The 26,121-nt window shown below is 43.8% G+C and overlaps 1 protein-coding gene across 3 annotated transcripts in view; it reads right to left on the bottom strand.

Moving 5' to 3' along the window:
* Positions 1-18,227: 18,227 nt before the first annotated feature.
* AFG1L (AFG1 like ATPase) overlaps positions 18,228-26,121 on the bottom strand; it is a 198,457-nt gene continuing 190,563 nt past the window's right edge. For 2 of the 3 annotated variants that reach the window (XM_015097361.4, XM_060419217.1), the window contains 2 exons: positions 23,755-23,868; positions 18,228-21,644 (listed from right to left, as the gene is read on the bottom strand). In XM_015097361.4, coding sequence (XP_014952847.3) covers positions 21,516-21,644; positions 23,755-23,868 — 243 coding nt within the window. In that variant the 3' untranslated portion in view covers positions 18,228-21,515. Of the gene's footprint in view, positions 21,645-23,754; positions 23,869-26,121 lie in introns of those variants that run through there. The other variant, XR_009601520.1, reaches the window with a different exon arrangement.

Genomic DNA, 26,121 nt, shown 5'->3' on the forward strand with positions numbered 1-26,121 from the left:
GCAGAAACTCCAGTACTTTGGCCACCTCATGTGAAGAGTTGACTCATTGGAAAAGACTCTGATGCTGGGAGGGATAGGGGGCAGGAGGATAAGGGGACGACTGAGGATGAGATGGCTGGATGGCATTACGGACTCGATGGACGTGAGTCTGAGTGAACTCCGGGAGTTGGTGATGGACAGGGAGGCCTGGTGTGCTGTGATTCATGGGGTCACAGAGAGTCGGACACGACTGAGGGACTGAACTGAACTGACTGATGCTGATGGGTAATTGGGTTGCTTCCAGTTCAGGTAACTGCAAACATTGTTGTACTGAGCATTCCTTGGCACGTGTGCATGAGCTTAGCAAGTACTTAATAGAAAAGCTTCCAGGTCAAAGCCATGTGCATTGTCCGCTTCATTGAATACGAGACAGTTGTCCAAAGTAGTTGTACAATTTACACTCTCAACCACACTGTATGGACATGGTCCTTCATCCACATTCTCACCAGCATTTGGAATCATTGGATTGTTTAATGTTTTTATTTTCTTTTAGTGATGATGGATTTAAACAATTTAGATTTAGTTAAGACTTACTGAGCAACTGCAAAAAAGCAATGCCTGAACTGAGAGTTTCTATATATATTTAATCATCATTAATCACCATAGTCCTATAAAGGAGATAATGTTCTTTCCATTTCAGAAATGAGCAAACTGAAGCCACAGCCTGGAGTTTCCAAGCTGAGACCCTGACAGAGCTGGGACTTGAACCCAGTAGGTTTGGTTTACTGTGAAGACCAAGGCCTTCTGATCTTCCCAAGTCTCAATTTCCTCTTCTGTAAAATGAAAGGACTAACGAGAGAATCTCAGAGGCACTTTCTAGCACTAGCATCTGTGACAGTGTTAATTTCTCCAACAAGCACTTAGCCAACACCTTCAGTGTGTACCCTTTCACAAACAAAGCTTTGGCCCATATCACTGATACTCAGGTAAAATGCCAAGGGACTGTTTTGTTTCGCCTTGTTTCCTGTTAGTTGGTTTTTGTTATATCTTCATGGTTTACCAACTTCTAACCATTGGATTTAGCTTTTTTTTTTTAAGCAAGGGCCACTTTTGCTGTTTCCCCAGTTGACTGTGAGGCCAGGGACTATGTCTAGCTCGTCTTTGTCTCTCTCGCACATGGGAGGCACTCGACAAATGGAGGAAGGAAGGAGAGAGGAAAGACAGGAGAAAGGAAGGCAGGACTGATCGCTGGAATCTTCCCATACCTCTGACATCACTGTGCACAAAAGTAGTCGATATTTAAACTACAGTCTCTGCTCATAGAGCTGCCATTGGTAGCAGACTCTGACCTCTTACTGAATCAGCAAATGATCAGAGATATACAAAATTACGTTACTTTTATCAAAGCCTTTTGCAGGTACCAAATGTAATTATAGCCTTGATGAAGGATGCCAAGTGCTCCTGAGTGCAAAGGAGAAGAGAAAAATATTATAATACAGTTACCAGACTTATCTGGCTCCTAACCATAGATAATCTGCCCTGGAGGATCCTTATTTCTGCTGAATTGGCATTACTGTAAAGCAACCTGGTTTCTATCTGCTTGTGTTGGTGTGTTTTAGAGATGCTTTTTAGGAAGGTCTAATTTTCTCTACCTGGGTCCAGCTCTGGAGCCTGCCAACTTCCTGGGGACCCTTGGTTTATTATGACTATGTCCCAATTACATCTTCTGCTTGCCACCACGTCCCTAACTCAACTGTAAAATACAAAATTTTTGTTTGCTCAACCGTGTTCTCTCATGCTGAGTCAGGGTGCCTTCCTGCACTCACATGACAACCCCTGGCCCCTGGAAAAAGAGACCTATGGACTTCTGGACCTGCGGGGGGAGAGGGGATAAGGGAAAGGGGGAAGGGAGGGGCAGACTTGCCAATCTCAATCTCCCCACCCCAGCTCATCAAAGTCTAACCACTCGCTGGTCTGGGAGCATCAGATCAGACTACTGATTTATTTTTTCTTTAACCACTTAGCTCTAAAGTATCCAGGGAAGGAGGACTAATCTCTGGGTAGAAAGGTGAACTTTTTAAAAAACATTAAGTATCACTGTGATGACTTTTCAGAACTATGGGGCAGTGTGTTGTCCAAGCTCTTCGAGAAGTCAGTCTGTCTTGCCCAATGATCCCTGTGTTTTGTTTTAACTGTAGTTGCTTTACAATGTTGTATTAGTTCTTGCTGTACAGCAAAGTGAATCAGTCATGTGTATACATCCACTCTTTCCTGGATTTCCTTCCCATTTAGGGCAAGAAGGATGAACTCTTTTCTAAAGCACTGGAATGAGCCTGTAATAGAGCCAGACTGCCTTCAGGCTAAGCTTCTGTCTACAAGGTTCCCGTTTCTCAAGCCTGCTGGGCCTTGGAGAGGTTCTGAAGGAAATCCCCATTTTCTGTGAGGCAGACAGAAAGAACTGTCTCAGCTCTACACCAGGCAATGCCAATTAGGTCTTCAGGTAGGGAACCATCGAGAAATGGGCAGTCCCATCTTACTCTTTTGGCTCCCCTGGAGGCTCAGCATAGCAGCTGCTGTGTGTCAGGCCCACTACCCCTCCCCTCCCCCTCACTTCCCTTCTGCCCCTTTCCACCTCCCTTCTGCCCCTTTCCACCTCCTATCATCTCCCTTCCCCTCCTGTGCATACATGCTAAGTCACTTCAGTCGTGTCTGACTCTTTACGACCCCATGGACTGTAGCCTGCCAGGTTCCTCTGTGCATGGGATTCTCCAGGCAAGAATTACTGGAGTGGGTTGCCGTGCCCTCCTCCAAGAGATCTTCCAAACCCAGGGATCGAACCCACGTTTGTTATGTCTTCACCCCCTGGGAAGCCCTGCTCTCCCCTCAGAGTCCCCAGTTATTCAGCAACGGGACTTTCCGGGTGGAGGGTCCACGTAATTGCCTGCCTTGTCCCAAAGTTCTCAGCCTGTCAGTGCTGTGCTAAAGCCAGGTCAAAGCCTGTGTAGGCCCAATTTTAAAAACTAAATAATAGATTTCTTAAGGGTAGGGATATATCTCAGTCTTTTACCTCCTGGGTTTACAGGAACTGTTACTGTGTCTCTGCTAATATCCTCCAAACATTGCCTGAGGTTGAAAAACAGTCTCTCACACGTTCCATGCATTACTATTTCTTGAATGGTATTTAAGTGTCATTGTAAATACTTGTCACTGTGAATTTTTCTCAGTTAATCAATCGAGGCCTCTCACAATCCTTTTCACATTCAAAGGGGGCCTCATATACAAAAAGGCTGGGCAAAGATATCAATGGATATTTTTACCTGCCTGGCTACTGAGTATCCCCTTTCCTGGACCCCTGGCTTCCTATTCTTTTGGGATGCCAGCATTTTCTCATCAACAGCGGGGTTCTGCGTTTGTGGGCAATGGGCTCAATGTCTTCCATTTCTGCCTTGGCTAATTTACAGCTGTTGTCATAGGAAAGATTCAGCTTTGGGGGAAACAGCCCTTTTTAAAAAGAGATGAGCTATACCATAAAGCCCTTAGCATCCATCCTGGGTTTTATAGTCACCATGACCACCTTCATTCTAATCTTGTATATCTTTTAAAAGTTATCGATAGTTGCTGAAAAGTGAATCAGTCACCTTGGGCATGAGATTTGAGCTTAGAGCATTTTTCTCCTGAACGGACTGTTTTTCAGAACAATCTTGGGAGGTGAAACTGGGGCTTGATGGTGAGGGTCCCAGTCACTATTCATGCCCCTGTTTTGCCTTCATGAATTCGATGTGAACCCAGGTCCTCTTCATGTCCTGAGCTAATGCCATCCCAATGCTCCTGACACGCTCGCCACTGCCATCCTTGCTGGAAGCATCCGTGTGATGCTGATTGACATCAGTCTCTCTGCAGGGGTGGCTGTGGATCCTCACTGACCTCCCTGCTGTGGGTTCCCTGCTCTTGCTGCTGCTGGCTATCAGGTCCCCTGGATCCCTGCAAAATGGCCAGTGGCAGGGTTCCCCTGAGTTCACTCGGTCACAGTGCAGGGCCCCTCAGGCTAGGCCCAAGGGCCTAGCAGCTGACCCAGCAGTCCGCTGCAGCCTTCTCCACCGTCCCAGCATATGACCCCACCAATGCCTCCTTGTTCCAAGGTCATTTTGTATTAATGACATGTCTCCACTTGAATTCTATTTCTCAAGTTCCTTTCATTTGGACCACCAGACTTTCTCCCAATGCCCAATCCAGGAAACACTCCAACTCAAAAAGGGTTTATTCTTAGGCCAAGATTTCTAGGTTCCTGCGAAGCCAGCCAGAGGCTACTCCGTGGCTGCACTTGGAGAAAAATTGATGCCTTGAGAGATGCTACTCGGCAAGGCCTTAGCTCCCTGCCTCCTCCTGTAGGGCCTTCATCCTGCTGCTGCTGCTAAGTTCCTTCAGTCATGTCCGACTCTGTGCATCCCCAGAGACGGCAGCCCACCAGGCTCCCCCGTCCCTGGGATTCTCCAGGCAAGAAAACTGAAGTGGGTTGCCATTTCCTTCTCCAATGCATGAAAGTGAAAAGTGAAAATGAAGTCGCTCAGTCGTGTCCGACTCTTCACAGTCCCATGGACTGCAGCCTACCAGGCTCCTCCATCCACGGGATTTTCCAGGCAAGAGTACTGGAGTGGGGTGCCATTGCCTTCATCCTAGTAACTGTGAAGTCTCCAGTTTGTTTTAATTTTCACCTCCCAGCCACGATGTGTAAGATATTTGGAGGGTCAGGATGGGAACAGAAAGAACTTCGGTAAAGTCTCAAGAAGAATCTCTTGATTAAAATGAACACACAAAGTGACCCCAGTTATGTTGCTTCCCTTACAGCCTAAGATGCTAAGAAATACCAGTGATGTGTATGAGATAGGATGACGCAGAAAGAAGCCCAAGCTGGCTGACCAGAAACGGACCGGAGGGGGCTCCCTCCGCTCGCACCTCGAACGCCACGAGGTTCCTCTAAGCCCAGAGAGGAACACGTTTCCCTGAGAGGGCAAGAAGATACCCTGAGAAAAGGGAGAAATTGAAAATGAAGGACCAGGAAGCACCCATTTCTAACTGCCACACATGGTTATGTACAAAATCTATTCAGACTGGAATTAATGTTTGTTTGTTTTTTTCACTTTGGCCAAGTCTGTGAAGGTTTATGAGACAGGCATGACCTTCAGGTGGGGGGAGTTGAGGTTCAGACAATCTGGTGGGGTCTGAACAAGACTGAGGTCTCAGCCACAGCCCCTGCCTCCAAATCCATCCACCCCAGAGTGCCCCCAACAAAGGAAACATCCTTCTCCACTGCCTCTGGCACTTGTCAAGAAACACCTCTTTCTGGCGAGGGCTTGTCACTATCTTCCTTAAGTAGAGAATGAGGTCAGGGTTTAGGGACCATCCTAGGGACCACAGTCACCTGAATCACAGGGCACTTCACTGTTCCCAGAAGGCTCCGAGAGGGCTGGACGTCAGGCTGGACTGGTGCCCTGACGCCAGTCTTCCCAGCAAAACACCTTTCACCTGTGGCACTCAGGGCAGTTCTCTTACCTGCTCTGTCACGGCAAGGTAGGCCAGAACCAGGACCCCCACTTTGCAGATGGAGAAAGAGAGGCAGAGAGTGAGAGGAAGCAGCGGAAACGCCTACCCATCCCTGGTGGTTGCCTTCACTATTAAGGTTCATAGAATTCACTTGTTTGGGCCAGCACCTCTTATTGTTTTACAGGGGATTCTAGAGAAAAGAGAAAATGATTTCTCTCCTTAGTAACTTACCCAAAATGGGGAGCTGGCCAGGCGCTGGCAGGTGACGGTTTCCCTCATGTGGAGCAAGGGCCGCCTTCTGCATAGCCAGGAAGACGCAGGGCTTTGCTCTGTTTACTGGTCTTCTCCCGCCATCTAGTGGCCAAGAGCTGAGTATACATGCAAAGTCCAATCCTCCGGTTCTCTCTGTCCCTTGCAATCCACACCCTGGAAGGGAGAATCCACTGGACCCTTAATTCATCTACCCCTTAGAATGAAACAAGTGAGAAGAAACTGATTGTCTGAGAACATGGTAAAGTTACCAAAGGGAGGCAGAAAACATGAGATGCCAACTTTTAGCAAGTTGATCTCTTGCTGAAATTGGGTGGATAAGGTGCTCCAACTCATCCCATCAACTCAACTTTGTTCTGAAGCGCAAAATTAGCTAGGCTTCAGGACAGACTCTACAAACAAGTCCTAATTTAACCAGCTGGCCCATCAGTGGTATTCCAGAACATTTATGTTTCTACTGCATAGTTCAGCTAAATTTATTACTCTCTGATTGGGACTTTACGATTTTCAGTTCAGTTCAGTTCAGTTCAGTTCAGTCGCTCAGTCGTGTCCGACTCTTTGTGACCCCATGGACTGCAGCACAGCAGGCCTCCCTATCCATCGCCAACTCCCAGAGTTTACTGAAACTTGTGTCCATTGAGTCGGTGATGCCATCCAACCATGTCCCCTTCTGCTCTCCTCTGTTGTCCCCTTCTCCTCCTGCCTTCAGTCTTTCCCAGGGTCAGGGTCTTTCCCAATGAGTCAGTTATTCGCATCAGGTGGCCAAAGTATTGGAGTTTCAGCTTCAACATCAGTCCTTCCAGTGAATATTCAGGATGGATTTCCTTTAGGATGGACTGGTTGGATGTCCTTGCAGTCCAAGGGACTCTCAAGAGTCTTTTCCAACACCACAGTTCAAAAGCATCATTTCTTCAGTGCTCATCAAGTACCAATAAAATAAAAGGAATTTCTTGGCTCCTATAACCGGAAAAAAACAAAAAAAAAAAAACCCGAAAGCAAGGGAAACTTCAGGCATGGATTAATCCAGAGGCTCAAGTTGCCTCAGGGTTCTGGGTCCATGTCTGTGTGATTCTTTCCATTCTGACCTCCTCCGAATGTCGCCATCATCCCCGGGCTGAAGAACCCACTGCAGCAGAGCCAGGTCAGCCCTCACATCTTCAGGCTACAGGCCCAGAGAAAGACGGGACATCTCTTCTGGTAGCGCACAGCAAATCCAGGAAGCTTCCTGGTCAGAAGCCCTTGGTGAATATTTCTCCTCTCTGTGAGGACCAGGCAGCCTCATCCCTAAGTCAGTCACAATGCCCAAGGGGAATGGGCTCCTCTGATTGGTGTAAACCAAACAGGGACCACTCCTGGAGCTGGGCTGTGATCAGTCTCGTACAGCACGCCTGGCTGCCGCAAAATGACATGGGGCATGGTCACAGAAAACGGGACCCTGAATTTTGACGGAAGAAAAGAAACAGATGCTGGGGACGTGGCCCATACAAGTGTGCACGCTAATGGGTGGTCTCCAGTGTTTTCCATCATCTACCTCAATCAATAAACATGATACATATTTTGCTACCAATACAGCTTCTGCTAACGTAGCAGTATATTGTTCATCATAGAGCAAACGTGTTTTCGAAAGCTGAAATAAAAGAAAAATTATGGTTTTATGTTTTATCTATTAACAGGGTTCGAAAAGCTTTTTGCCATCAAGTCTGTGATTGGAAATACCTTATGCTCTTTTTAAAAATTCCAGCTTAATACTTCATGATTCAAAGGCCTAATCTTAAGTTTACATCTACACTTGGTTTTAATGGCTGTTATAGCAAAACAAAATACTCAAATGTCGATTCAAGTTAGACAAATTAAATTAATGGCTGCACCTCCTAATTCCTGATACTAGTTTTTTCAGTTCCATGCACCATTTACACAAAGTTGACAAAAGGTTAAAAAAAAATGAACCCTTAATTTGGAAGCTCATGAAATTTCATGTTTTGTAAGTGTGCAGATGTGGGAATTTTTATAAGTGACATCATTTTTGGCCACAAATCACATCTTGATGCAATATTCACAGACATGTTCAAAATGTTCTCTTTATAGCAGCAGTTACAGCTGTTGTAAAGCTGCTTCTTTCTCACTCTGATTTTTAAAACATCACTCATTCCTTCAAGGTACTGATTCGAAAAATACTCATTAGCAGAAAACTACTAAACTACTTATCACAGGAATGGTTGGCAAATTTAGAACAATTAAGTTTTTTTCTTTGTCAAGGAAAAATGTATAACTCATCTTTAAGTCCCAAAATTCTTTTAAGCACTTTGTCATGAGCAATCCAAAAGCCTCTATGTGGAACCAAAGTTTTTTGTGGCCACATCAATCCTCCACCATTTCATTTACAAAACTCTGTGAAGATCCTGCTACTGAAAGCTGTCTTTATAAAAGTAACCATGTCACTGACAGCCTGGAACACTGAACTGTAGCACAAGGTGATTCACTGCTGGCGGATGGACAAGCCTGTCAAGTCTCAGCACTGTGGCTGCCACCTCGCCCTGAGGACAAGTCACGTGGCTCTGGGTGCCTGCCAGCAGGCCTCGAGAGGTGCTAAGGGAAAGCCTGGTTGTGAAAAAGAGTAAAACACTTTTCATTTCTAAGTTTTTGGCTTATTTATAAATTTTAAATATGCTTTCCAACAAAACAGAACTTCCTGTACTTTTTTCCTGCATCTCAGGGCCTGTCATGTGCCCTGGTAGTGTGTACTCTCCCCAGTTTGGAGACCACTGCCCTCTGGTAGGACTTCGAGGATGCTAGTCTTGCTGCCATGGATTTCTGAGCTTCTTAGGAACAGGGGCTGGCCTGGACCTTCCTGTCCCTCCCAGGAACCCGGCACAGGGTCGGCTACTCCATGATGCTGGATGAATGGATGCCGGCATTCTGCCAGCTGGAAGCTCTGGGATGTGCTGATGCCCATGCAGACCCAGATGTGGGGTAGGGCTCAGAGAGGAATAAGTCCCAGGGCCTGTTCTTGAGCCTTCCTCATGTACTGGCCTGCTGCTGCTACTGCTGCTGCTAAGTCGCTTCAGTTGTGTCCAACTCTGTGCAACCCCAGAGACGGCAGCCCACCAGGCTCCGCCATCCCTGGAATTCTCCAGGCAAGAACACTGGAGTGGGTTGCCATTTCCTTCTCCAATGCATGAAAGTGAAAAGTGAAAGTGAAGTTGCTCAGTCGTGTCCGACTTAGTGACCCCACGGACTGCATCCTACCAGGCTCCTCTGTTCATGGGATTTTCCAGGCAAGAGTACTGGAGTGGGGTGCCATTGCCTTCTCCGGTACTGGCCTGAGGGATGTATAAACATGGGATGGCATACAACCCAGGGCAGAATGAAGTAGGAGCTGCTGAAGAAATGCTAGAAAGGTGTAGGAGAAAGGAGTAAAAGACCCTGTGTTCTTGTTCATTCTCCCTAGAAGGATTGTGAAAGGCTTCCTGGGGTAGGTGGCATTTTGTTCAGTGGTATAGGTTTTTGTACCATTGAAACAAGGAGAAAGGAGAGAGAAGAGGATGAAGTGGCCTTTAGGAAAGTGAAAGTCGCTCGTTTGTGTCTGACTCTTTGAGATCCCATGGACTGTACCCCACGAGGCTCTTCTGTCCATGGAATTCTCCAGGCAAGAACAGTAGAGTGGGTTGCCATTCCCTTCACCAGCGGATCTTCCTGACCCAGGGATCAAACCCAGGCCTCCCGCACTGCAGGCAGATTCTTCATCGTTTGAGCCACGAGGGAAGTCCTTCGTCAATGAGGAGGGCCTGTAGGGAGAAAGTATAGGTGGAGGATGGAGAGCTCACCAGATCACTCTCAAGGACAAACTAAAAAATTCCACAGGTGGTGGGCTGGGACGTTGTAATAGTACTCCAGATACACTAGGCTTTAATAAAACTGTTTGTCTCATGGGAAGACGGTCATGAGCTGTGGACTCACAGATGTTCTTCCTCTTCCTCCCACATCAGTAGTGTGGTCCCTAACCTTAGGGTCCTTGCAGTAGCTTCCCTCTGTCCAGAATGCCCTCCCTGGAGGGTTACACGGCTGGTCCCGTGTCATTCGGGGATGTACTCAGATGCACTCAGATCCCTGCTCAGAGGGCTTCTCTGAGCTCCTAACTGAGGGGCGCTCGGGCACTTTCCACCACATCACCCTTCCTTTTTGTCTCAGCACTAAACACCCTGATGTCTCCTTGTTTATTATTATGGCGATTTGTTAACAGGTGTCCCCCTCCCGCTCCTCCCACCAACAAATGCACGGGTCAGGGCTGCTGCGATCACCAAGCACACATGTTGAGTGAGCGACCTTACCCAGGTCCTCTTAAAATACTTGCTATAAGGTCGTTTTGATGAAATGGTCCAACTTAAGATTACCCTAAATCCACTTATGGGGGAAAAAAGAGAGGGGGAGGGAGACAGACAGACAGAAGAATATGAGAGTGGTAATTGGTCCAAGGAAATCAGATGTATGAGGCTACCAGGCAACTTTAAACTCCTATTCAAATTAATTTCTGTGTTTTATGTACCTCTTAAAGATGCCTTGGGTTACAGAAAAATGTGGTAAAACTAATAAATACATTAAAAAATATTTGGGGTGTGTAAATTCTGAGTATTTGATTTCTTGGCAAATTTCTTTAGGAACATTAAACGTATGGAGTCTTTCTCAATTTCAGTTAACCACAGTTTCTCTGAGAGCACTTCTTTGAAGTACAGATTCCCAGGCCCCTCCGCTGAAGATTCAGATTCATTAAGTTTGGGGTGTGGTCCAATAATCTGTATGAAGCTTCCCAGGTGATTCCTCTGGTTCAGTAGGTTTGGGGAACACACAGTATAGAAATCATCCTATACCATTATCTAGAAAACAGTATCAGTGGTTCACTCTACTGCTTGAAAGGTCGTTCCTGTAAGGGAAACAGTATTGAAGAACTGTAAGATCTTATTTGAATGAGTGAGTGAGGGAGTGAAAGTCACTCAGCTGTGTCTGACTCTTTGTGACCCCAAGGACTATTTGGTCCATGGAATTCTCCAGGCCAGAATACTGGAGTGGGTAGCCGTTCCCTTCTCCAGGGGATCATTCCAACACAGGGATCGAACCCAGGTCTCCTGCATTGCAGGCAGATTCTTTACCATCTGAGCCACCAGGGAAGCCTGAGATCTTCCTTACAATTTGCTGATTATAATGCTGACCCTAGGCCACACTCTCTCTGAACCTGCAGGATACCTCAGGGGCCTCGTGGGGGGCCGAGGGCCTTTGGCTTAAAGGAGGAGGTCAGCGCAGGGCTCCCGTCTCCTCTGCAGCCTCAGTGTTACCAGCAGCTGCTCCTGCAAGGGGAGCACCCTGGCCCTGACCCTGTCACCTTCCAGAGAGCAAGCCAGCACTCTGAGCCCTTCCCTTCCTGGAAGATGCTGCTGCACACATACGTGGAGTGACCTTGACTGTCAGGTTCTTAACGTAGCCTCCGTGGGCCCCTCAAGAATCCATGCAGCGGCCTCAAGGGTGTGTGTGCAGAACTTTGGCAGACTTTCGGTTACAGTGAGAGGAGTTTCCTGAGCATTCATCCTATGTTCTCTGTGGACCCCACAACTCAGCTTAGAGAAATGAAGCCACTTTTTTCACAGCATCACAGTGCCAACTGGCTGTCCCACACCACAGCAGGAGGTCTGTGCTGGGGCCAGAGTTGGGGGCCTGCCTCTTGCTGCTGCAGAAGAACACACACACACGGGGCGAGGTCTGCAGGAGGGAGGACACCTGAGGGTGAGAAGTGGGCTACCCCAGCCAGAGTCCGGGGTGGGAGTGCAGGGGTGGCGGCAGCCTCCAAGTTCATAGGTAGGTTCTTCAGGCCCCCGCTCAGCCTCCAGAGGGAACTGATGTCCACCCCTTTTCTTCCTCCTTCCAGGGTGGGTTACATCACAGAGGCCCCACCATTAGGGTGTAGAGGTCCCACCCTGAGGATGTAGCTCACCCACACACTGGATGTCTGTTTTGCCCCAAACAATGTTAGCTCTTCATATTTTGAGGATTATCTTTGTGCTGCTAAATCTGAGTATGTCAGTACCTCAAAGGTATAAGCAATTGCTTTTAATTCTACAGACTGTATTTTAATCCACAGAAATCAATTGATACTTCTTTAGCAATTGAATTTAATATTCTGCATGCTACAGAATTTTGTAAAAGTATGATAGATTATTAGTGCAAAACAAGGGGCATGTTTCAATGACGTCAGCAGCTTTCACACTATGCACCCTGAATTTGGGGTTCTAAAGATGAACCATTGAGTCTGGGAGAATGAAGTTACATCCCAGTTCTCTCTGATCATTCAGAAGAGTAACATTCAAGTCACTGTATCTCCCTCTTTGAATTTCCAAAGTACTCAGTATTTCTCATGGTAGCTATCACACTCTGCCCCATGTATCAGAGCTGTGTTTCCACACTCAGTTTATCTCCTGGATGGGAGGGGTGGGTCTTGTCACCCTGCAGCCTCTCCCCCAGCACACAACATGGCTCTGTCCTTTCCTCTGCCTTTTACTAACCTCCTGGCTGACTTAAGTGCTGTCAATGTTCCCAGGACACCTGGGCAAGCTGCCCTTTGGGCACTCCCTACACTACGCCCGTGTATTGTCCCAGAAGAGCAGCAGCTCATTGTGGTGAACGTTTGCCTCGTTCACTTTGGTGTGCCTAGCTCCTGGCAGAGGAGACAGCAAGTAAATGATGAATGAATGAATGATTAGTGAATATCTGTACACGATGTTTCACAGCTTTATTGGGATAGAATTCACATACCCTAAAATTCTACCATGCCAAGTGTACAGTTAGGTAGTTTTTAGTATATTCTCAGAACTGTGCAATCATGACCACACTCTCATTTCAGACCCCCTGAAATCATCCCTAGAAAAAAAAAAAAAACGGTACCCATCAGCAATTATTCCACATTCCTGCCACCACCTCTAGGCCCTACTTTGTGTCTCTAGGGATTTGCTTACTCTGGACATTTCACATATATGGAATCATACAGGATGTTGGCCTTTGTGGCTGGCTTTTCATTTAGCACAATTTGTTCCAGGTTTGTCCATGTTGTAGCATGTAGTGATACTTCATGTTTTAAATGCTGAATAATAACCCATTGTGCGGATATACCACATTATGTGTATCAGTTTATCAGCTGGAGGATATTTGGGTTGTTTCACTTTGGGGCTAACATGGATAATGCTGTCTATGAACATTCATGTACAATTTTTGTGGGGACATATATTTTCATTTCAGTTGGGTATATATTATACCTAGGAGTGGAACTGCTGAATTATACAGTAACTTTTTTTACTTTAAATATTATTTAATAATAAATAGTATTTTTATAATAATATTTATTTATTTTGGCTGTGCTGGGTCTTAGTTGTAGCAAACAGGATCTCAGTTCCCTGTTGTTGTTGTCCAGTCACTAAATTGTATCCAACTCTTTGTGAGCCCATGGACTGCAGCAGGCCAGGCTTCCCTGTCCTTCATTATTTCCCAGAGTTTGTTCAAACTCATGTCCATTGAGTCGGTGATGCCATCGAACCATCTCATCCTCTGTCATCCCCTTCTCCTCCTGCCTTCAATCTTTCCCAGCATTAGGGTCTTTCCCAATGAGTCAGCTCTTTGCATCAGGTGGCCAAAGTTTTGGAGCTTCAGCTTCAGCATCAGTCCTTCCAATGAATATTCAAAGTTGATTTCCTTTAGAATTGACTGGTTTGATCTCCTTGCTGTCCAAGGGACTCCAAGAGTCTTCTCCAGCATTAATTCAAAAGCATCAATTCTCCAGCACTCTGCCTTCTTTACTGTCCAACTCTCACATCTGCACATGATTACTGGAAAAATCATAACTTTGGCTATAATGGACCTTTATCAGCAAAGTGACATCTCTACTTTTTAATACACTGTCTAGGTTTGTCATAGCTTTTCTTCCAAGGAGCAAGCGTCTTTTAATTTCATGGCTGCAGTCACTGTCCACAGTGATTTTGGAGCCCAAGAAAATAAAATCTGTTTCCTCTTTTTCCCCATCTATTTGTCATGAAGTGATGGGACCAGATGCCATGACCTTAGTTTTTTGAGTTCTAAGTTTTAAACCAGCTTTTTCACTCTCCTCTTTCACCTTCATCAAGAGGCTTTTTAGTTCGTCTTTGTTTTCTGCCATAAGGGTAGTTTCTTCTGCATGTCTGAGGTTGTTGATATTTCTGCTGGCAAGCTTGATTCCAGCTTGTGAATCACCCAGTCCAGCATTTCACATGATGTGCTCTGCATATAAATTAAATAGGCAGGGTAACAGTACACAGACTTGATGTGAGACTTTCCCAATTTTGAACCAGTCCGTTGTTCCATGTCCAGTTCTAACTGTTGCTTCTTGACTTGCATACAGATTTCTTAGGAGGCAGGTAAGGTGGTCCAGTATTCCCATCTATTTAAGAATTTTCGACAGTTTGTTGTGATCCACATAGTCAAAGGCTTTAGCATAGTCAATGAAGCAGATGTTTTTCTGGAATTCTCTTGCTTTCTCTGTGATCTAACAAATGTTGGCAATTTGATCTCCAGTTCCACTGCCTTTTCTAAATTCAGCTTGTACATCTGGAAGTTCTCGGTTCACATACTGTTGAAGCCTAGCTTGAAGGATTTTGAGCATTACCTTGCTAGCATGTCAAATGAGCGCAATTCCCTGACCACAGATCAAACTTAGGCCCCTGCTTTGGGATCTTGGAGTCTTAACCACTGAACCACCAGGAAAGTCCCTGTATAGTAACTTAAAATGTTTAACATGTTGTGAACTGCCAAGCTATTTTCCAAAGCTGCACCATTTTACATTTTCACCAGCAGTCTCTGAGGGTTCCAGTTTCTCCACCTCCTTGCCAACCTTTGTTTTATCTCTCTCTCTCTGATTCTAGCCATCCTAGTGTTATGAAATAGTAGATCACTGTGGTTTTGATTTGCAACTCCCTAAGGAATTACTGGGAGAAGGCAATGGCACTCCACTCCAGTACTCTTGCCTGGAAAATCCCACGGATGGAGGAGCCTGGTGGGCTGCAGTCCATGGGGTCGCTACGAGTCAGCACGACTGAGCGACTTCCCTTTCACTTTTCACTCTTCCAATGCACGCATTGGAGAAGGAAATGGCAACCCACTCCAGTGTTCTTGCCTGGAGAATCCCAGGGACGGGGGAGCCTGGTGGGCTGCCATCTATGGGGTCGCACAGAGTCGGACACGGCTGAAGCGACTTAGCAGCAGCAAGGAATTATCGAACATCTTTTCATGTGTTTATCGGCCACTTATATCTGTACACTATTTAATCAAATTATAAGCAAGAGAGCCTCACAGAAAAAGCTTCATAGATGAAGCCCAAAGAGTAGTGTTAAGTTATGGGAGGTTTAGCAACACCAGGTCTCAAGCACACTCCTGGCTCCTCCAGTGCTCTGTTCTAGCTCCCTGGCCCTTCTCTCAGCCCCTCTGGATCCTTCCTCTGGATGCGTGGAGTGTCCGGATTCCTTATGAGTCAGGATATGCATATGTCCTAGCACTGCTTGATTTTATGTCTGTTGGCCATCTGTGTGTCTTCTTTAGAGAAATATCTAATTAGGGCTTCTGCCCTTTTTTGACTGGGTTGTTTGTTTTAATACAGCTATATGAGCTGTTTGTACATTTTGGAAATTAAGTCCTTGTCAGGCGCGTCATTTAGAAATATCTCCTCTCAGTCTGTAGGTTGTCTTTTCATTTGTGGACTGGTTTCCTTTGCTGTGCAAATGATTTTAACTTTAATTAGATCCCATTTGTCCCACTCTTGCAGACTTTCTATAAACCCTCACCACCAAGCCCCAAAATGTCTGTTGTCTTTGCGCCTCTCTGGAGGTGTGCTGGAGAAATTCTGACGACTCTGTCCAAAATATATTCCATTCTTCTGTCTTTTGAGGGACCTCTGGTGCAACAAATTGTGTTGATCATACACCTCAGTTTAAGACACAATGACATCATTTGCCCAGGGGAGGCAGCCTTTTTATTTTTCCTCTTATCTACCATATTCAACCTCATTTCTTTCCTCCCATAAGCATCCACTCTAGTGTATGTTGTTTTCCTTTAATCTAGTGCCATAAATATATTTAGATTTTGTGCCTTAGAAAAATATTTAGTGTTATTTTTGTATGTGGGTTTCCAAACTTGGGGCTTCCCTTGTGGCTCAGCTGATAATTCTCCTGCAATGCGGGAGACCTGGGTTTGATCCCTGGGTTGGGAAGATCCCCTGTAGAAGGGAACAGCTGCCCACTTCAGTATTCTGGCCTGGAGAATTCCATGGACTGTATAATCCATGGGGTCACAAAGAGTGGGACACGACTGAGCAACTTTCACATTCACTTTCCAAACTTGTATTAATGGTGTTGAATCTACTCCCTCAGTGGTGTGTGACTGTTGTCCATACGTAGAGACAGTTCATTGCTTCTGATGCTGCAGAGGATTTCCTTGTGGGCAGAGTCCACTTTCATTAGCGATTCATTCCTCTAGTGACAGACTCCAGGCAGCCTCCAGTTAATCCATCTCTTTGACACTCAGTTTTCTCATCAGACAAAAAGACTGGTAATGATAACACCTCCTTTACATAGTGACTATGCCAATGGACACTTCACAGGTTTGCTAATCACCATGTCCCAGGTCTCTGCCATCCAAATGACGCTGTGAGGAGCAACCCTCTTCAGTGCCCCCACACCCACATCCTTCCTGTCCTAACCCTCAAGGTCCACAATGGCTCAGTAAATGCGGGCAGACAAGGCCATTAGCACAGGATTTGGGACTAGAAAACATATCTCCTGGCTGTGTTACCTTGGGCCTCCGTTTCCTCATAGGAGGTAGGGATAATCACACTTTCAGAGAACTGCTGCAGACGGAACGAGAGAATAGAAGCGAGTGCTCTGCAAAGTGGGAAGCAATGCTGGGTTAGCCAGTCTGTTACTAGTGGGAGTGGAGAAGGCAGGAGAGGCGGGGGAAGGAGGAAAAGCAGAGGAAGGAAGAAGAGGAACAGGCTCGGGGAGGCAGCAGGCAGGCCTTGGTGTGCCATTGGTCCCAAGCCCCAGGTCCCCCGAGGGTCACAGCAGCAGCCTAGTCTCCCTGGGAAGTGCCCTGGTGCAGTCAGGAGACCCACAGAGGCCCACCTCCGTGTGGATACTGGCTGTGTGGTCAGGGTTCGTCAACCCTGGCTTCACATTAGCATCCCATGGGGAGCGTTACCAAGTACTGACCAGATCCCCACATCTCACCAACTGCATCTGACTCTCCGGTGTGGGAGGTAGGCCTGGAAACAGCAACTTTAAGAACCTCAACTCTCCAACTCTGTGTGATTCTTGGGACTTTTTTGCTGTCATTTCTTCTCACTGACCACAAGATGGTGCTCTCTTTCTGGGAAATCTCTGATGTTCAACAAACAATTCATTTTCTTTATTAATCCTGAAAGAATTAGTTTGAAATTAACAATCTTCACAGCATCTCATTAAGCCAGAACTCTGTGCCCAAGTTGTCCAGCCGTGAAATGTGCACCTTTCCCTTCTGCTAGAGACCATACCAGGTTAGGACAGGTCATCTTGTGTTACAAAGCAGAGTAGGCATTTATTGTTGCTTTCTGATCAAAATCATTACAATCAATAACAACTAATATTCCTTTAATCTTTTACCATTTGCAAAGTGCTTTTTACCAACTATCCTCAGAATATGAGGATAGTTTATGAAATGGCTATTATCGTTGTCATCTATAGATAAGAAAACCAAGGCTCAAAGCACTAGTTCAAGGTTACGAAGCAAAAGCTGACAGAACCAGGTTCAGGGCCCTTCCCACCTACTTGGATAAAGAGAGAGGTGCATCAGAGACACCAGCTCTCAATGGATACAGCCCTGAGAGAGGAAGCTTCTCAGACAACCTCTGCAGCCTTCCTGAGCAGGCTTGGAAGACGGACGGACAGATGTCCTTCTGGAGTTTCACACTGTCACACACGGCACACAGGTCAGCAGATGATACGTTTGATTGGGTTCAGCGAGGAGCTGGGGTGACGGATGTGAAGCTTCTAGTGCAGAGTAAGGTAGAGGCAGCAGAGGCTCGAGAAGAAGACAGGCTGGATTACTTTAAACTTTCTGTTCCAGGAAAATGAACTGCTGTGCCAATGAGAAAGAAGAATCTGCCTTAAAGAAGAATTTAACAGACTCATCTCCAAAGAAAATAATTTTTTACCAGCCAGTGATGTCTTACAAGGCTAGTGGATCTGAGGACGGTTATATACAAGATCACAGATTTACTACCAGAATTTCATAATCTATCAGGACCAAATGTCAGGACCCAGGACCCCAATTCCTCAGGGTGTTTTGATCCCAGATGAAGGGGCTGCAACTGTAGGCTCAAGCTACTTGGAGTAAGAAGAATGTTTTCAGGACAGAAGCAGTTACATGAAAGTTTATTAAGTCAGTGTTTTGATCACTTTACTGACTCCAATGTACATCTTAGCAATTCAGTATGCTGTTGGACCCATTTTCTCTACCTCAGCTTCACTGTCTACAAGTGGTATAACAGTACCTATCTCACAGAATTGTTATAAGGATCAAAATAGTTTATATATAAAGCACTTAGAACCATGCCTGGCACACAGTAAGCACAATGTGTTTCTTAAATAATGCTAAATAAATAAATGGATATGAATATGTCCATTTACATATTTTACAAATAAAATTTTAATTTTCCAAGTTCCAAGTAATTTTTAAATTATGTTATTTGCACACCTAAATGTATAGGAAATATATTCAGAGGGCATAAAATAATGCTTTATGACTAAAACTTGAAATCCCACTGAAAATATATAAATTTGATTAGAACAGTACTAGTCTTTGGAGCCTTGTAAACATCAGAAATAGGTTAAAAATTCTTTAAGTCTACCATGTCATTATTACTGATGTTAACAGATAAGCCTATCCATGGTCTAAAGAAACACAAGAATAATGCAGTAATCAGATGTTTCTCTCTTTTTAAAATATTTTTCTTTTTCTCTACTTGATTTCTTCTAAATTTGGAAATTAGTGGTCATTTTGGAGGCATTTTCCCAACAATAAAAACCCTCAGCATGACCCTTGGTCACCTCTTACGTGAACGGGAGTGTAACACAGCAACAGTCAGTTCAAATGTCATCTTCAAGCACAAATTAAAAGCAGTTCAAAAAGAGAGACAGAGCATCTGCTCTGAGAAATTTCACATGATCCCAGGGAGAGACTGGAATGCTGAGATGGCAACTGGGGCGGGGCTTGGAAGAAGCAACACATATATTGAAATGTTGCTTTCCGATCTAGAGTCATTTTCCTCTCATTTTGGCATTAATTTCCTTTTTAGTAGAACTACCATATTGTTTCAAGGTAACAGGTTTTCTTGAAGGCTTTTGCTTCTTTTTCTTGTAGGCTCTTTTATGAAACAATTTGTGGAGAGGAGATGGAATAACATTGTACCATTTCCAGCTACCTCCTGATAATCCCTCCTCCTTCCTTCTGGTACTTAGGCTGATACAACAGACCCTTACACTGTCTCCTCATCCCATCCCCACAGACCCCACTCTCAGCAAGCCCCTTCCACCAAGGCCTGTCCCACCAAGTGCAGACATGATCTGGGCACTCAGGTGGAACCTGAACTATAGTTTTACCTTGCAGCAACTGTATTTTAAAAGGAGTTTAAGTTCTTTAGTACCAAAATTATAAGGCATTTGCACTGAGAACTCCATAAGCTTCTGTACATTTAGCTAGGGCCCTAACTAACATCACATTATTGTTTCTATGGAAAAATCAAATTCTCGTTTCAAATACCTGACCTCAGATGAACTTGTACAACAGAACTTGAGTGGGGGACTATTCACATATACCCACACACTCAAAGACAGCTCCTCTTTCTATCAAGCAGACTGTCCACCAGTCAGTCTGTCTAGCATTCACACTGTCTTTTTATTAAAGGATAACATATCTGGCCAAAAAAAAAAAAAAAAACAACTGTGAAAACAAAAAGCTTAGATTAAAAGACTAAAATTAAACATTTTATACTTACTGAGTACAAAGTAATGGTTCTGTTGTAAATTTATTAAACAAAAAAGAATTACTCTGAAAAATGATCTTGCTTTTATAGAGGTGGTATGGTAAAAAACATAGTATGTATGAATCTCCAGTCAAGCTGCTTTTCTGAGCCTCAGTTTTCTTGTCTATAAACAGGGATGGTTACATTGTCTCTTGAGGATTATATTTTTATGCAAGATTTAGAAATTTCTAGCAATAAATCTGGCACAGTGGTTATTTCCTGTCCTTTCTCCCTTGTAACCTGTTTAACATCTTTTTGAACTCACTGTTTCACTTCAATAAAAATATTTTCAAATCGCATTTAATTTTCAGAAGTTTTGATTTAAATGTTTCACTATTCTTGGGTACCCTACCTATCCATCTGATTGACTTAGGTTAAGGTACAAAATAGACTAGTATGGGTAGATTATTAACTTAAAAATGACATAGTTTCAAGAGTTTACTTATGTTGATAATCGTAATCATTTATTCAAACTGACTCACCTGTGCCTACTCTCCCAAAATATTTAATTTTCACAAGATTTGTGGATTTCAATTCTTTTTCTCTTTTTTTTTCTTGAATAAGGATTCAGACTCTTGTAACAACCTCAACCAAGGTTCCTTCTGTGAGTGACAGTTAGCAAAGTCAGGCTATATTCGAATGAGTCAAGGAATGACTTCCATGGAGGGCAAATCAGATTTCATTTAAGCAGATTCGTCAAGCGACCATTCTTTCCCATTTACTGTTAAGCCCGTCGCACTGCAGAAGCAGAGGCAAGGGTGGGAGTGACATCTGCGAGCAGAGCAAACACACGTGAGCAGCGGGAAGGAGCTGCGGTCCACGGGGTCTTATGGCCTCAAGTGAGCAGAGTCCATTCTGCTGCTTAGTGTGGTCCAGGACGCCACCCCTCCTGACACTCTCTCACCGGTCCCCATTCCTGGTATTTGTCTTCCGGGCTGTCAGAGTTGGGGGAATCTGCCTGTCGGTTGAAATTTGACACCCGTTTCTTATTCTATGGTTTCATAATCCTTCATTTTTTTCAGTCAGTTGTGTATCCACTGGAGATCAGGTCCTGCCTGCAAAGCTTGAACTCAGGGTAAAAAACATACTCTCTGCTGTAAGGAAGCCTAAAGACGGGAGATTTAAAGTAATTTACAGCCCCCAACAATCACAGAGATCAGTCCATCAGATATCTCTTTTTGTTTTGAACTGAAATGTAAGGTTTTTTCCTCCACTCTCATAAAGATGTGTTTCTATCATGCAGCTACCAGGTAGCCAAAAGGTCACAGATGTCCAGATACCCTGCGTTTACAGAGTGTGTATGTATTCAAGGTTCATTCAGGTAGCTTAATATGAAACCAAAATGCCTGGTCCTACATTCAGCTTGATAAGAGTGCTGATTTTAATTGTGTGGTGTAGAAATAAGGCCAAATAAACAGGCAAAAAGTAAACCTAAAAATGGCTTTAACTTACTAAACCACTATATCTTTGACAGCAATTTTAGATAAAAATGGTCCAGAGGACAAAGTGCATAATTAATGATGAGAAAATGATTCCTTCCAGTCCCATAATAAAGAGTTCTCCCTGCAGTAATCATTTGCCCAGAGTTTTATTCACGCAAAAGGGACGGTTACTTCTTGCTTCTGTCTCCTTCATTCCAGTACTGTTCAGTCTGCATTTCTGTGAGTCGGGAAATTGTGCGCTGAAATGCAAAGATTTCCTCTTCTCCAGTAAACATGGCTAGTCCTTCCGCTGAGTCCTAATTATCAAAAAAAAAAATAAAACAACAATCCAGCACCAATTAAAAGCTCTGCAACTAAAAATTTAAAGAACTAAGTACAAGTTTAAAAAATACTTTTTGAGCCTATATTATAAAATAGTCTACAAATTTTTTTCATTAAATTAGACTAGAGAATCAACTAATTTTACCCAATAATTAGAGAGTCAGCTAATATAAATTAGACTAGAGAATCAACTAATTTAAACCAGTAATCAATAAGCAGAACAAACTACCAGGAAGAAAACATTAGATGAATAATTAAAGCTGAAACAACACTCTAATATCCAAATAAGACAACTTTTGCTCAGATGAAAGTTCTCTACAAAATCTAAAGGAAGGACATTCTAGACAGAAAAGGAATTCTTTCTAAAAAAGTGCATGCCAGAAAGAAGTCAGGACCTCCCTGGTGGCCCACTAGCTAAGACTCCAAGATCCCATTGCAGGGGGCCCGGGTTCTATCCCCAGTCAGGGAACTAGATCTGTTATGCTGAAACTAAGACCCAGCACAGCCAAATAAATAAAAATAAATACATAATTTTTTAAAAAAGAAATAAGCAACAACAAAACCCAGTAGTCTGGTATATCAATATGCGGCTGAGACTCTCCCTTGAAGCTTCACAGTCAGGGCCACGTTCCCAAGGGGAGGCCTGAGGGCTAATCTCTTTTTCCAACTTGGGTGACTGAGAGGCCTTCTGTGGACCTGGAGATTGTGTCTGGGAGCAAGCTTTGGGAAGGCCAGAGCTGTTTTTGGTCTTGAGCTGCTGGGACACTTGATCCTCCCATGTAGGTAGGGTTCAGCTGGGGAGCCCTCGTGAGGCTAGCAAATAACCTGGGACTGGTGATTTCAACACAGGCTATAGCCTGTGAGTGAACATTGAATCTTGCCTCTTTCCTTAGGAGTTTGCTATTATACTCTCAGAGAAAAGTTCTGCACTCCTAAGTCCAAATTACTGACCTACTGTAAAACTGCATGACCCTACAGCCACATGCCAGGATTTCTTCATGTCTTATTGACCCTGAGTGCTGAGCATACTTTGCCCTACATCTGAACTCTGATCAGAAGAAAAATTCAAAAGCCAATGATTTAAAGAACTTCAGAAACTGAGATGAAGTAGCCCCTTAAGAATATTCTTCCAAATTGTCAAAAGACATTATTTGGATGTATTGCTCTCAGAGAAATGGGATCACAAGCAGTTATGTATTTCTACATGTAGATTTAAAAATCATATTTTGAAAGTTCACTATTAAATAATTATTGGCCTCATTTTCCCAAACTCCTAAGAATGCATAATTTCAACTCAGGTCAATAAGGAATGGTTTCCTCATTCCAAAGGGTCTTTTACTACTGGGGTTGAAAGAATGGGGCTCCCCTCATTTAGGGGGGGGTGAGTGTTAATAGTTTTAAATTTTTTACTAATATTTCAGTTGTCTACAGTTGAGAAATATACCATGTAATATTCATAAAGAAAAAGGAAATGCAAAGCCACTTCTGTTTGGCCTGGAGTGAATCACCAGACCCCCAAGCTCCAGGAGAACTGGGCCAGCATCAGCTGGTTTCCGACAGAGTGTCCTCAGAGCCTGGCACCCACAGGTGCTCCACAAATGTCTACAGAATGGGGTTAGGAGATGAATCGTGGATTTCTTTTTAAGCAAAGGGCCTTGTCAGGCACAAAGTGCTAGAACAGCCAGTCCACATGATTGGATACTGTGTCATGTGCTCTACAGATCCAGCAGACATGAAGGAGGATATCCAGAAAAGGCAGCGTGGCGGGGCTGAGGGAGTCCAGAACCAGACGTGGGTGCCTGGTGGCCAGCTCTGGCCTGCCACTGGTCAGTGGTGTAACTGCAAGCCCCTTAGTCCACCTCCCTGGACTTCACTTTTATCACAAAGATTCCTTCCACCACTCTAAGGCTATAATTCTCTGTATTTGCTGATGTTGAGGATATGTCTGCTATACTGGCTTTAGAAGAAAGCGGCGAATCAGTGGTTAAATACATACTGCATTCCTTCTTTAAAACGTAGCCATGCATCAAACCAAAACAATTAAGTTGTTTTATAATAAAAAGAGATTATGTTAATATCACCTACCTGGCTCAGCCCCAAATCATCCATCAGTATTCTGCTTTGCTCCAACTCACTGTCATGATGATCATACAAAAATAAGCTTGATATAGGAGCTGATGCAGAGCAAATTATGCGCACCTGAAACAGAGAAAAAGAGCAAATGGTGTTACTCCTTATCTTTAACAAGTTGAAGGCAAAAACAAATTTCCCATAAAATAAAAATCTGTTATAACAGGGAACTTAAGATTTTTGCTTTTAAATGGTTCTAAATATATGTAGCAAAATTGGTACTTGGTGAAATATACTTTTACGAGCTTACAGAATGTGTATTTATAAAGAACAATGCCTTGAACTCCTCTCTTTGAATCTAACTAACAGTCTTAACTTCATTTCTCCTTCTACACATTTTCTTCAAGTTCTATCTTTATTTTGGAAAAAAAATATTTTAAAAGCTTCAATCTATCACTTTTTTCCTGTTTCATTAATCTGTTTTTCTAATTAGAGATTTTACCTAAATATCCAAAAGTTACCCTAAAGCTACTAAAATTTTTATTAATCTCCATGTTTTAAAGTCCACAAAAAGAGCATAAACAAAATGTATTTGTCAAAATTTCAAAACTGGCAGGACCCATCTACACTGTATCTTCTTCATTAATGGAAAAAAAAAAAACCTTGCATAAATAAGTGAATACAGCATTTCTTTAAAATAGATTTCAATATTTGGGAAACCTTTTTTTCTATTTCTGGAATATCTCTAAAATGTAAATAGACACACCACATAACCTATATTCAGATAGCCTGGGATTCAAAAATTCCAAATGTATTTTTGAAACAAAATACTTTTTTTTAGGAAAACCTTTTGACCATTTTCATACTTTTTCTAATAGTCTCTTTAAAGTGCTATTTTTAAACTGCACAGTACTTTACAAATACTTCCACACAGCTTACACCGCCTTCTGAAGTAGGGAACAAAGGTTTTAGGGGGCAGCTCCAGGCCTGGAGAGTCTCAGCTCGTGACACCAGTCCTGATCTCTTCCAGTTCTAAGTCCAGTGGCTTTTCCATTACCTCTGAGGTTGACATTTTCACCTGACTGTGTGAAGCCCATCTCTATGCGCATCAGAGATGCTCCCCCGATGCACCGTTACCCCTTTGCTGCACATGTGACAGCTAAGTCCAGTGCACTGCTCCTCTGATTACACCCTGAGTTACCAGACTCTGCCTTTCTATCAGCATCCAGCCGGACATCCTTGAAAAACACTAAGCTTGGCATGAATATTTCTTGATAACATAAGTGTTTGAGTGAATGTTCATGTGTAATCACACACCAGAAACTGCTTTCACAACTTAATAAATTTTATGTACGCTAGATTAAAACATACTCTTCCTGATGTTTCAGGAGATCTGAATTTGTTTTCAGGATTCACAGCCAACCTTTTAAAATCATTATTTAAGTAAATATGCTGATATCCATGGACATAGGAGCCTGGTGGGCTACAGTCCATGAGGCTGCAAAGAGTCAGACATGACTGAGCAAACATGCGCTATCAATATTTTAAAACAATGTATTGATGTTTAACTAGTCTTTCCATATATAAATGACCTTCTACCTCCTCTTATAAATTATTTTAACCACAAATGACACTTTTTTCATTACTTAGATGGAAATGTCCTTATTTCACAGATTTCTATAAATGCATTCTAAAACAATGTCTGTTTAATGCTTCCAATTTCTGAAATAAGAATTTCAGCTATTTTTTAAGAAGAGTATAAACTTTAAATGTGTGCTTTAGTTAAAGCAAATGTTAGGAGAGTAGTTCTGATGTTCCATCATATTGCCTGAAAAATCTTTTTGTCTAATGAAGAAGTTAAACAGTGTGGGGAGGTTGGATCAGGGGGTAGGACTGAGGGGTAGGGATCATAAGCTTTCAAAAATAAGAGTTTATCAATCTGCCACTCTAAGAACCACCTACCAATGCACCCCTGCCACTTTCTTCTTGAAGCGCTGCCCTCTGAAAACAGAGTGCTACCTCTGGGCAATGTATTCCAGACCCCACATGATTATTTCAGAGCAGAGTCTCTTGATGAGTAATCCAGAAGGAGACAAGTAACCACTTCGATCCCCAGCCCTGGTGTTCTCAGCTTCCTGCTCACAGGGCCCCTTGAGAGCAGGCAGCATATTCTGATGGCACTCACGAAGGCAGGTTGCCTTTCATGCTCAGGCCCATCACAGGGCCTGTGCTGCCAACTCCCCACTCTGCACGTGGAGCCCAGCCATCACAGCTCAGTGTTTATGAGCAGCACCTGAGGAGCTGGTGAACCAGCAGGCTCCAGGGCCCCTCCCTGGTCTTTATCTGCTGGCGTGGGGTAGGGTGAGTTCGGGAATCTGGATC

The sequence above is a fragment of the Ovis aries genome, chromosome 8, assembly GCF_016772045.2.
Source record: "Ovis aries strain OAR_USU_Benz2616 breed Rambouillet chromosome 8, ARS-UI_Ramb_v3.0, whole genome shotgun sequence".
In the NCBI taxonomy this organism is placed as follows: domain Eukaryota; kingdom Metazoa; phylum Chordata; class Mammalia; order Artiodactyla; family Bovidae; genus Ovis; species Ovis aries.